Source organism: Dermacentor silvarum, chromosome 4 (genome assembly GCF_013339745.2).
Source record: "Dermacentor silvarum isolate Dsil-2018 chromosome 4, BIME_Dsil_1.4, whole genome shotgun sequence".
In the NCBI taxonomy this organism is placed as follows: Eukaryota; Metazoa; Arthropoda; class Arachnida; order Ixodida; family Ixodidae; genus Dermacentor; species Dermacentor silvarum.
Genome location: NC_051157.2, coordinates 60,272,165 through 60,285,155, shown reverse-complemented (window position 1 = coordinate 60,285,155; position 12,991 = coordinate 60,272,165). Strand labels below are relative to the sequence as shown.

Genomic DNA, 12,991 nt, shown 5'->3' with positions numbered 1-12,991 from the left:
GAAGTTTACAGTACCCCCAACTGCCGCTGCTGTGGCACTCATCCGGCTACGCTTCCGCATATGGTGTGAGAGTGCCCAGCACAGTACACACACATTAACGCCACGACCCTCTCGTCTAGGTTGCGTGAGGCTCTGCGGAGCTCCACCCTCGACGACCAAACCTGGGTGACCCAGCACGCCCGTGAGGCGGCGGCGAGGCAAGCCCTCGACGTCCCCGCATGGAAGGCTTAGGCCTAGCCATCATAAAGTGATGGTTCTACAATAAAAGTTTATACCTCCTCCTCCTCGTCAACTGTTATCGTGACGCCGAAGATAGTAACTCGTTTACACCGTGCTTCAGGGGCAGGTTCAATTTGTCGCAGAGGAATAAATCTTCTTAATTAATTTTAAAAGCCAATCGTTTTTTGCCTCATCTTCCCACTTATGCTGGCTGCTCACTGTCTTGTACGATCGGCCGGCACCGGCCGTAGTGAAAACAAACGTCGGATGCGGTGCAAACCGAGGCGGCCCGGTGCGGCAGGTGATGCACGTAGGCGCAGACCTGAGCTACAACGCCAACACGCCGTCGTCATCATGTCGTCGTCGTCATTTCATCGCCTTTACTCTGACGTCATCCCTGCGTTGTCATGTCGTCGTCACAACGTATCATCGTCGTGCCATCATCGTCACTGCATCGTCATCCTACAGTCAGGCCGTCATGGTCATTCCATCGCCGTCATTGCTTCGTCGTCTGTCCAGCTTCGTCATCCCATTGTCATTAGGACTCCGTCGTTAAGCCGTCGTCGTTATGCCGTCGTCGTAATACAGTATTCATTATTCCAACATCGTCATCCCATTGTCGTCATGCCATGATCGTCATTGCGTCGTCATCATACAACGATTATCATGTCATCGTGGTCGTTTCATTGTCATCATTCTTACAGTCGTCACCATGACGCCGTGGTCGTTCGATAAGCGTTATTCTTTAGTTGTCATGCACGGGATGCGCGTGACCGAAGGCCTAAAGTTTTTTGGAGATCGAGGCTGTTTCACGGTGAAGATGTGTCAAACTTGCCTTTGTGCCCTATATTTGCAAGTAGTCGCTAAATAATAACAGTGTTCTTGGCAAACACCAACAAAAGTTTCGTTTAAACCAATTCGCAAAGCGCTTATGAACCGTATGTATATTTTTTTCACATCGCAGCTGTTTAAGCTCTTGGTTAGGTCGCGTAGTGCGAACAAAAAACTGTGACTGGCGATGACGTCACCCGCGCGTTGCCTAGCAACCACCTCGCGGAGCGGCGTGTGCTTCGCCTCCTCTCCGTGCCATGCACATGGTGCCTTGACATGGGACGTTAAGGACAGGGAAGGAGAGCATGCGCGAGGCGCGCGCTATGCTTGGGAGAGAGAAAGAGAAAATGAGAGCGAGAGAGAGAGAGAGAGAAATTGTAGCAGCCCCAACGAGGCAACGCGCACAGCTGCTGCCGACGCCGTTCGCGTTTCCCCGCGTTCGCTCCGAACGCGCGGAAACGCGTTCGGCGCGAACAGTCACGGGCAACGCGCGTCTGCAGTCACGGCCAACGCGCGCGTTGTGCGTTGTCCGTGACTGCAGACGGCGCCTCTGGCGGCGGCTCAGCAGGTTTCTACCAGCCACGCCCCGCAAGTGTGGAGGCGCAGCTTGGCCGTGATGTCACTGGGGAGATAAAGCTCGGAGCCGCCGCGACGGCGGCAGAACTCTGACTGCATGGGGATACATGTAGCCTTGACATATAGGACGACAAAAGACCCGGACACCCGAAAAAGAAGCCGCTCATCTTGAAGCGCGTCGCGCGGCCAAGCGAGGATGTGCGCGTCGGCAGCGAGCCAATTCGGAATACCGTGCCTAGCGCAGCACTTAGAATTTCCTAGCAAAATTTAGCCAAGCCTATTTAAACCTCGAAGAAACTAGGTCGAACACCAGCTCCGCTGTTTACTGCAGCCTTGCACCACTAGTGCAAGCTGCCCACATTATTTACCATATAGACTCCACGCAACTTTGTTTAAAAATGACAAACTATTCGGTATTTAATTCGGTTTTCATAGTTCGTTTTATTGGGACAGCAATTATATTGACACTCAAGGCAAACTTTCGCAGTCGGCGTCTCCGTGATGTTCTGAATATATTGAAAGTGTAGGTGCGCTAGATTGTGCTATATGATTATATGCCGTATATTCCAGATAGAAGATATACTGTTCTACCGCCAAAGTGGCTCAAACCAACCCTTATGTTCTTGACATAAGAAGTCCTCCGATTTTTTTTAGAATTGGAGTGTGCAAACAAAACTCCTGAAACATTTCATTCACAGCGCATGCTTTTCACCGTAAATCTTCTCAGACTATGACCAGCTGCGAAACATTGGTGCTCCCAATTATAAAGTGATGTAATTTCACTAGCGCCGCTCTTTACTCGCAGTGCAGTAGCACCTGTGTGCAGTCATTATGGCCATACATGGCGTGTTAAAGTAATTAAAGCCGCCAGGACTTTCGGCGCACCCGCGTATATCGCATCCCCGTATAGGCGCACGCTCCTGTGTTTTAAACACTGTCGAGGGGTTCAAGCGCAACGCTAAACATTGCTATCGCTCTCAGTGGTTCGCACTGCTGGTGAAATTGCCATTTCTCTTTTATTGCGATAGCAATTATATGGACACTCAAAAGCAGATTTCTGCCGTCGGCGTCGCCGTCGCCGTCGCCGTGAGGTTCCGTATGACGTCATTTGGAGATGAAATCGTCGCCGCGCGCCGAACGCTGTATGTGCGAGTGAAAGGGCGCGAGGGGCGCGTCTTTCACAGGGAGTGAACGCGCGGCGGAGAACAAACGCGCGTTCTGCGCCGTGCTCGCTTAAGGGCTGCAGAAGTAGGTGTCTCTTTTCTCCTTTACAATCACCATATATGTAGAGCAAACGCGCCTTCTTCAGACGCGCGAGAGGCCGTGGGGGAGGGGGAGGGAAGGGAGGCGACGTTTAGCTGCGGCACCAAGTGCCTATTTATATCAGAGGCTCCAGCAACAGTCACCAACGCCGCACGCATTTTGAGCTAACGCGGGCAAAACGCCGATGGCGTCGACAACAGTTCTGCGTGTTGTTGCTACCAAAGCCGCTCACCTTACTTCGTATGACATTGCTGTGTTGCTATCGCATTCATTGCTTCGCCCTTAGGGCGAAACTGTGACATTTTTTTATTGCGATAGCAATTATATGGACACTCAAAAGCAGATTTCTGCCGTCAGCGTCGCCGTCGCCGTCGCCGTCGCCGTGAGGTTCCGTATGACGTCATTTGGAGATGAAATCGTCGCCGCGCGCCGAACGCTGTATGTGCAAGTGAAAGGGCGCGAGGGGCGCGAGGGGCGCGTCTTTCACGGGGAGTCAACGCACGGCGGAGAACAAACGCGCGTTCTGCGCCGTGCTCGCTTAAGGGCTGCAGAAGTAGGCGTCTATTTTCTCCTTTACAATCACCATATATGTAGAGCAAACGCGCCTTCTTCCGACGCGCGAGAGGCCGTGGGGGAGGGGGAGGGAAGGGAGGCGACGTTTAGCTGCGGCACTAAGTGCCTATTTATATCAGAGGCTCCGGCAACAGTCACCAATGCCGCACGCATTTTGAGCGAACGCGGGTAAAACGCCGATGGTGTCGACAAAAGTTCTGCGTGTTGCCGATGCTGCTGCATGTCCAAGTTTATACAGCTGATAAAGCTAATATCATTACTCCGTATAGCTCTCTACAAGTTTGCTATCGCAATTGATGCTTCGCCTTTCAGGTGAAACTGCGACAACTTTTTTCTTGAATACTAGTCCTCAACTGGACCCAGAAATTTAGCTAGTCGAACACTCCTACAAATAACCATTGCAATGTGTAGGCCTCAGAGTGGCCTCTATACGTTTATATTTTAACCATGAAATGTTTTTGCCTCCCGTTGTCGGCGACCTTCATGTGACCTTGATCCAAAATCCAGAGCCGTCTTCCTGGCAATCAAACGAGCACATCCGGGCAGCGAGAACGAAACGAGATCATCCGGGCGACCAGTCAAAACTTAAGAAAGTGCGGTCTCTGGCCCCCAGGACAGGACCGCATTACATACGCTAGTTACTGCCTAAACAAGTTACAAAAAAATATTCCTTCCGATCTCTTCCTAACGTTTGTTTACTATATCACTCGAGATGTAACTTCTAGTACGCTGAAGTTTGATTTGTCACTTCCAATATCGACCTTCAAAAGGCAGATACAGGTATCTGTATCTGCCATTTGGCCGATTTTCTTCTGCCAACAGTTCAGCGCGCTCAGCGTCTGAGAGCGCGCTGGACTTTTGGCAGAAGAAAAGCGGTTGAAAGCGGTGGCACCACAGGCAGCAAAAGACGCCATAGGATAGTAATTTAATGCTTACATCTACTCTCGACTAAGGAAGAGCGAGCAATATTTTTATAAACATTTGCAAAAATATGGAGCGCTGTATTTTATTACCATTGTACAATGCAGCTTCATGGAATGACACGATCTTTGTTTGTTATTTTAAAACGCTGAGGTTACCTTCAAGCTTTCATCGAGGTACTTACGAAGGTCTTCGAGCCACTGCATACTGTGCCTTGTCGCTCGACTGTCGTCCAGGAAAACACACAATATGCAAAGACGTTCTTGCTCTATATATGCTGCCCTGAAACTTCCTTAAAGTACTGTCGTTTCGCCACATTTCTTCGTATTGTCTTCTGCTGCGGACGAAAAAGAAAGCAATGGAGCTTTTGTACATAAAGATAAAATTAGCTCGGGGTCCTTCTTGTTTCCTCCTGTGGTTTCGATATGCCCGCACGTTGGTCCCGTTGCGAAGGTGCAACGTTAGTGCATTCTAATTTCAGCTCCATTTACGCACTGTGAAAGCTCCTGCCATTTGTTATTCAAATCTGGTTTCATCGTAATAATTTCTCACGTTTTTAGCTTGCTTAACGTTTTTCCTATCTACCGTGCTTTCGCAACAGGGGACAAGAATGGCGCTTGCAGCCCACAATGCTGGTTGCGTCTTCGTTGCTGCTAATTTCTTTTTTGTCCTTGCCTGTGTTTGTGTCTAAACAAGGCTCGCGCTTTGGCACGGACACCTTTGTTCAACAGCAATTTTTTTTTACGCGCTTCGTAACCGAAGAACGACGTCACCCAAATCCTTCAAAGCACGAACAAGGGAAAAGCGCCGAATTGAGGAGAGAGCAAAAAAGTCAAGGCCAGGAAGATAAGTTTTCTTTATTTACCCCTTAGAAAACAACTGTCGACGCAACGCGGAGAGCTACAAGCGAGCTAAAGAGACTTAAACTGCATGGGTACTCGCCAGAAAAGTTTTCTTCGCCACTGGCCGTCCTGAAGTTAGGCTCACTTGCCGGCTCCGAGGGCTGTGCGCTCGCTGTTTTCAAGCTGTGAGAGTGCTCTCTGTGCGTTGACACCGATATAAGCAGGCTTGATACAGGTACGTCTGTCTATGGATACCGTCCTTCAATCAATTCTATTTATGTAACGCTTATTTTTCAGTACTCAAGCTAACTATCAAATATATCCGCCATGCTAGCAACAACGACAGAAACTATATCCATTCCTGTGGTTCTTGTAATGAACCAACATTTGCGCCGAAAGGTGGGAGATATTTAGTTGAGCTGTAGAAACTGTCAGACGTTCACACTAACGCCTATCATTTTGAAAGCACCACAAAGGTATGCGCAGACTCTCTCGCGAGAGAGTATATAACATTATCTCCGCGTTTCTGCACCCTTCTGCGCAAATAAGAGCGTAAAGCAGCCACATTAAGGAGCGAGCCCGGGAAATGCGATTTCCTATTCTTTCACCATGTAACATCTTACCTATGCAAACTGTGGAAAATAAACAATGCTTGGAGAACCAGTTAACTTTGCCTGCCATAAAGTTCTGCTCCATATGTGAGCCTTGTAAGACACATAGGTTGACTACAGCCCCCGGTGCAAAATTATACAGGGCGCTTCAGTTAACTTGGGCCAAACTTTAAAAATATGCAAATGGTACGTAGCTCGTCTGAACCAAAGTAATGTGGTTTGCCGTCACATAGAAATACTCGTATATTTTTCTCATACCACCTAATTAGATAATTAGTCTTAATTATTTATCAACTTCACAAATATTATAATTAGACGAAAGGTGTCAATGAGAAAATTGTAGAGAAACATGAATAACTACCAATACAGCTTTCTGTTGCTCAATACGTGCTACATAAACGTGTTTTTTCGGTCATCAAAGAAGCCCGCGCATACACCCAAAATTGCCGTGTTACTGGCCGCTCGAGGCACTTCGCGTGTATTCGTGGGCTTCTTTTACGCTCGAAAAAAAAAACTTTTATGTAGCACGTATTGAGCAACAGAAAGCTGTATCAGTAGTTTTTCATGTTGCTCTACAATTTTCCCATTGACACCTTTCGTCTAATTATAATATTTGAGAAGTTGATTAATTATTTAAGTCTAATTATCTAATTAGGCAGAATGAAAAATATAGTCTGAGAATCTCCAAGCGACGGCACACAACATTAGCTTGGTTGCGACCAGCTGCGTACCATCTGCATATTTTTAATGTTTGGCCCAGGTTAACTGAAACACCCTGTATACTCTTTGGGTGAGGATATTCGCCAGGCGCGATGGACTAGATAAAATACCAACGGCGCACAGCCACCTGTCCTTTGACGGCAGCGAATATCTTTCGGTAAGGCGGCTCAACTTCAAGGCAGAAAGGGTTTTATCTCCCGTTGCTATAGCAACCGACGCTTCGTGGGAAATGTGAATTCAATTCAGTGACATACATTCACCGCGTGGCTCAATCATTCCGATTTTCTCACGAAGTGGATGTTGCTATAGCAGCGAGAGATCAAACGTTTTTGGCCTTGAAGTTGCGTAGTCCCGCCGAGATAGTCATTGCCGTCAGAGGACTGATGGGCGGGAGCCGTTGCAACGTTATCTGAGGGCTATATTCTCGAGAGGCATGGCGACTGCACGGCGAGCACGGCCGCCATTATCTGCCCTGTTGGCTCTGTGATTTGCTATCGAGAGGTGCGTTTATTTTAATTTGTGCCAGGAAGCGAAAGCTTTGCAATACGCAATTTTGCGCTTTCATCAGGATGACGAAACGTGACGTGGAGATGCAGGCCTGTTCGAAAAAAGCTTCTTCTAGTCCTGGGCAGTCATATTGCGTTGTTAGCACTTAAAAAAAGTGATCAGTAATGTGCCAAAGCCCGTGCAATGCATCTGCAATTTTCCGAATAAGTGGTGGCTGTCCAAGATAGCCGCCGTGTCTGCTGGTTCATTGGCTGAATGAATATCACATGAGGGTCGTCACAGAAAGCGCGTTTCCGTAAACGTCAATTTGACGTTGCGTGACGTTGCGTGACGTTGCGTGACGTTGCGTGACGTTGCGTTGCATTGGCCGCCATTGCAGAGATTTTCCGCCATAATTTGTGGCTCGATGAGCCGCGCGAAATATGCTAATGAAGGGCCACATGCAATGGCGGCCGAGAGGCGTGTGTATCGCATGCCTCGTCGTTTGGGACAATAAAAATATTTGGTTCATAATGTGGGTTCATATCGTTTGCATGGCTCTCGGGTAGTGTAGGCATTTGTGTTTTCGGCCATAATGAAAAACAACGCATTTATCTGAAATTACATTGCTTGCACATTACAAATCTGCGGTTTTTTGCACTTTTCACTGCTGTACTCGAATTGTAATCAAGACTAATTACTTTTCACATCATCATAGATTATGTCTGCGGCGGCTTGTTAATTTATAAAGGAAATGTACGCAAGGCGACGCCTTAAAGTTCCGTCACGCGCTGAGAATAATCAACGAAGGGAAAGAGATGGCAACTCCGGTGCTTACTTGATGCAAGCGGCCCCCTGTGGCGGGCGCATCGCTATCAATGATATTCGACCGCTTCTCAGCAAGCCGACTTAGGCTGTGACACTTTGGTTTCACAAGATATCGATAACTCGGCCTGCAACGTGCGCTCTTCACCACTAGTCGGTCACACATGTTGTCTCAAGGCGTCAAGTTTGCGTATATATAAAGATTATATATCTTACATCGTGATCCAGCATCTATATTTATATGTCGCGTTCAAGAGCTACGAATGAAACATAACACGTTTTTCTACGCCCCGCTTTAAGAATGCTTAGCAGCAAAACAGCGCTCAAATTGAGGCCATTGTCGTGAGGAGCTGCTGGAAGTACTCGTATTAATCAACAATTGGTATTATTAAGAAATTCCGATTTTTACAGGCATCCTGAATCTAAAACATATTACACACCTTCACTGTATGCCCGAATGACGTTCCCAGGCCGTCCGGGTCAGATAGATTCATGATGCCAGACAACAAGCAGTGAAACAAAGTAAAATTTTGTAAAGCGCTTGCACAGGAGGACGGTGTCCGTATCAAACTAAGAAATTATTCGGCATCCTTCCTTGTTATGCAGCAGTAGCAAACAAGGAGCGCAGCTGAACTTCTGATTGTCTGTATATGTAAACGTCAACCAGTCTGTCTGAGGCACCTTATCCTGGTTCAAACTATGTATAGCACACGTTGTGTTTCCATCTACTCACCTTCATCATTACATTCGATAATTCGTACCAAAAAAATTCAAATGAGGATCAATCCAGAGGAAGAAATATACTAGAGTTTCATACTTATCCAATCAACGAGAATTTTACAACAAACAGCTGTTTATGGCACTTTTATTTTTCAACGGGGGAACGCAGAGGAACGCGGAAACTTGGCTACGCCGGTCTATCAGCATGACGCTAAACAAAATGTATATCACGCTTTTAAGTCAAACCAGGAACTTGAACACGGGAGGTGGTCATTCTACTGGAAAGTTAACCCGGTAGATATAGCAATTCATCCAAATAGCTGTACCTAGCTTAGTCATCGGTCATTGCATGCATTCCTGGCGCGACCTGCTGCTTTTCACCGGAGATTTTGAATGTCCACGTACGCTGTGCTTATGAGTCGTGCTGCGATCGCCAAATGTCACCACGGTGTTGCACAACAGACGGCCAAGTAAAATAAGCGATCAAGCCCCATCTCGTCCTTGTCGCGACAATTTAACTAACGACTTTTTAAAAGATTATTAGATAGAGAAAAAGCTATGACAAAATATAAGAAATTAAGGGAGAGGCTATTTGCTATCGAAGGTGCCATGGTCTGTAAATGTTTGCCCATATCAATGGTAATTTCGCGCTTTTTTATATTTGCTCAGCCGGCTCTTACATCGGGCTCGTTTTTGTTTGACAGTCTTTTCGTCGATATTGGATGCTTCTCCAAGTGTTAATTTGTTCCGGGAATATTATACCATTAAAGTCATCCTTTCAATCAGTGAGGTCATATCATTATCGAGCAAAAGCGGATGCGTACTGCATCGTAAGCTGAAGGCCACATTATGAATCTCAATTTGCGTATTAATAATTAAGCGAAGGTAATAAACAAGAATTGTATCTAAAGAAACGTCGGAAATATCGGCACTGGCTACGGTGCCGAATATTCACACCTTCTTTAAGCATTAGGTAACAGAATACCGAATAGATAATAAACAGTTTTATAGAGCATTTCTTCACCAGTAATCACGGCCACAGCGCATGAGTATACATTATCGGCCAGGCTAGCTTACCAGACAGAACCGCAAGACGAAAGCGCATGAGCATTCACTAGAATCAGTGAAATTTCACGACACGAGCATCCTATCCTCTCGCTTAATTCTCAATAATAACAAATAGGAATGCTAAAGTGAATATGAAAAACAGCTGTGATCAACGGCCCGCGATTACCATCGCTTTGTGCGTAACAAGCATGGAAAGCAAACTGCGTCACTATTTTCTTAGTATTGGGGGGGAGTTCACAATCAGAACGTCCGTATCGCCAGCACTCTTTCCATAAAAAAGGGAAAACATTCCCAAGCAACACGAAGCCTCGAGTGTGATTCCTGAATAAATTATTTGGAATTCAAAGTGGGACCTGTTTTCATTCTTCATTGTACGTAGTTTCCCCTGCAATATTCATCCATTTTCTTCAGCCGATATACGCTTTGAGGATGATTAACTTCATCAACGACACCTCTGCTACGATTCTCATGATTCATTAACGTTCTTTTTTCTTTACAATTATGCGCAAACAGAAAGTAAATTTAAGCCGTGCGTCTACCCATGCGAGCATTTACGCAGTGAAATGGTTGACGTTGAATACTTTACATAAGAAGAGGAAACACCAGCTGCGCTGACTGCGTCACACAAACGAGGAATGCATGCAATTTCCTTGATAAGTAGGTTGTTGTTTCGGGCTTAATAACATGTAATTAGTTAAAGCTTGTGTCACAGATTCTCCATTTCTTTCTTTGCAGCTACGAAAACAGAGAGCCCACATAAGAGCATAACGGCCAAGATGACATTCACTTTAAACCCCGTCACCTTATCCAACCGGATAGTTCGGATGGGAGATCCCCGAACGCGCGACTATCCATTGGTCACCAACCCTCTCTTCGTCTTCCCGCTGGTCGCCTTCTATCTGTACTTTGTGAAGGTGGCGGGTCCACGCTGGATGAAGGACAGAAAGCCATTCGACGTCGTCAACCTCGTCCGCGCCTACAACCTATTCATGGTGGTCATGTCGGTCAGGTTTCTCTACCTTATGCTACCGTTCACGTACCTGCCCGGCGGCCACTACAACTTCTGGTGTCAGGGCATCACCGGCTACATGAACGATGAGATGAGGGCCTACTACAGGCAGGGCTGGATCTTCACGGCCGTCCGCTACGCCGACCTGCTCGACACGGTGTTCTTCGTCTTGCGCAAGAAGTTCACCCACATATCGCACCTCCACGTGATCCACCACACGCTAGTCACCGTCAACGTCTGGTTCTACACGCTCTTCGCGCCGGAGGGTCAGCCGGCGCTGGGCCTGGCCCTGAACGTGGCCGTTCACGTGGTCATGTATTCGTACTACTTCCTCACCACCTTCGGGCCGAAGGTCCGCAAGTATCTCTGGTGGAAGAAATACCTCACGGCTGTGCAGATAGTTCAGTTTGTCATCATGATCATCCACTTTTCCATACCGCTGTTCGTCGACTGTGGCTTTCCCAGGCATCTCATTATCATCGGAAACGCACAAACGTTCCTCGTCCTGTGTCTGTTCGTTAACTTTTACGTCAAAAACTATTCACTCAACGACTCCACGTCGAGCACAAGACTTACACAGGAGCAAAAGCACAACAAGGCCGCCGTAGATGGGAAAGCTGAGTAGATTTAACAGCGCAGAGCGATTTAGCAAGGATTCTATATGGCACGGTGCGCGTAATCGCAAACTGTTTTATTATATATATACTTTGGCTGCTGTACAATCATCATCATCGTCTGTCTATTGTGTGCGATGGGAGAAGTGGCAGTCTTGAGCTGCACTCCTAATAATGTGGTACACAGCTGTGTTGTATCGGGAGCTATAAACAGGCGAAAACTGCAAGAAATGCGCTTTTGATAGCTCTTGTAAAGCCTATACTGTGTTCTCTTTATATATATATATATATATATATATATATATATATATATAATACTACACTCAATGTAGCCGCATGAGTGGAAGACAAAGGAGTGTCAGCAGAGAAGACGAGAAAGAGAACGTTTTTGGCCGTCTGAGGCTCGCCCTGAAGCCTGTTCAATAAACCCCGTTTTTCTCGCGTCATAACAATATATATGAAGCCTACATGAGTGGATGATTGCTTTTACAGTTCAAATAAGTAGCCCTGAATACAAGAACTCTCGTACCAAGAATTTGTACGGATCTTTCGATCTGAGCCATCCCGGCGTCGACGTCCTGTTGGAGCTAGCAGCCTTTTACAATTCTTTATCGTCATCGTGTACTGTTGAGATAGGAATAAATATAAACATACCTTACATTTTCCAATGCCGAAGGACTCTACCAACCTGTTGGTATGTATAAGGAAACTAAAAAAAAAGCAGTCATGACTCTTCTACACATTACTTCTCGCAACGTAACATACAGGTGAGTCCAACCAAGAACTGGTATCGCTTGCGTTCATACCTTATCTGATCTGATTAGCAGACAAGGGACTGTACACCGCATGTGTGGAAAGCGTTCACTCAGCTCCAGATATCTATAATCCATATTGCTGTTTTCAGCAAGTTGAATGGATGATTAGAAATAAGCATAGCGCACTAAAGAGACGCTGACGCGGACGGTTGTGTATTATTCTTCAATTTACTAGGACTAAACAAGTACTAATTCTTCATCACTTATGCAACTTTCTCAAGACATACGAGCCTGTGATGGCTGAGCAGAGATAAACCGGGTAGCATTAGACGAGAAATGCTTGACGATGTCTTACACAATCGCCTACTTTATAATAAAAGGCTTTCAGCTAAAGAACTTATGAGAAAACAAGCTTGTTATTTCGGTTCACGCCGACGTATGTGTGCGAGTGAATGTACAAGTGTGCCAGAAAATGTTTTGTTCTCCTTGAGAAAAGATCTCTACGTTAACTGGAATGCAGAGAAATATATCTGTAGAACACTCAGCTGCTGTTTGTGTGACGCTGTACATTCTGTATAAACGACAAGAGAATAAAGTTATCTACTCAATCGTCGCATGCTGCACGTTTTTCTTCAGACTCGCAAAGAAAGATTTGTAATAGAGTTTTAATATTGTCAACGTGGTAGTGACGAACAACCGCAGTGGAACAACGCAAGTCACGAAACTAAACGTTTATTGGGCGAACCTGTGCCCACCTAAACAAGTAACACTCATCACAAGGATAGCGGTGACTACCCTCGTCGATCGTTGAAATCTGCTCCCGAATTCACAAGAACTTCTTACGCTTAGGATGTTTCCGGAGAAAGAATTTTAGCCAATCCGGATGCCAGACATATCATTAGCTAAGGCGGCCAGCCAATCGCAAAGCAAACTTACGAAAGAAAAGCTTTGTGAATCT

At 46.3% G+C, this 12,991-nt stretch overlaps 1 protein-coding gene across 1 annotated transcript; it reads left to right on the top strand.

Annotated features, from left to right (window-relative positions):
- The first annotated feature begins 5,289 nt into the window (after positions 1-5,289).
- LOC119448138 (elongation of very long chain fatty acids protein AAEL008004-like) lies at positions 5,290-12,626 on the top strand. Its single transcript, XM_037711603.2, has 2 exons — positions 5,290-5,460; positions 10,391-12,626. The coding sequence occupies exon 2, from the start codon at positions 10,432-10,434 to the stop codon at positions 11,287-11,289; it is 858 nt and encodes a 285-aa protein (XP_037567531.1). The 5' UTR covers positions 5,290-5,460; positions 10,391-10,431; the 3' UTR covers positions 11,290-12,626.
- Positions 12,627-12,991: the final 365 nt, after the last annotated feature.

What these genes read in the sequence shown, in the direction of transcription:
- LOC119448138 (XM_037711603.2), top strand. Translation starts at nt 10,432, where the DNA reads ATGACATTCACTTTAAACCCCGTCACCTTATCCAACCGGATAGTTCGG.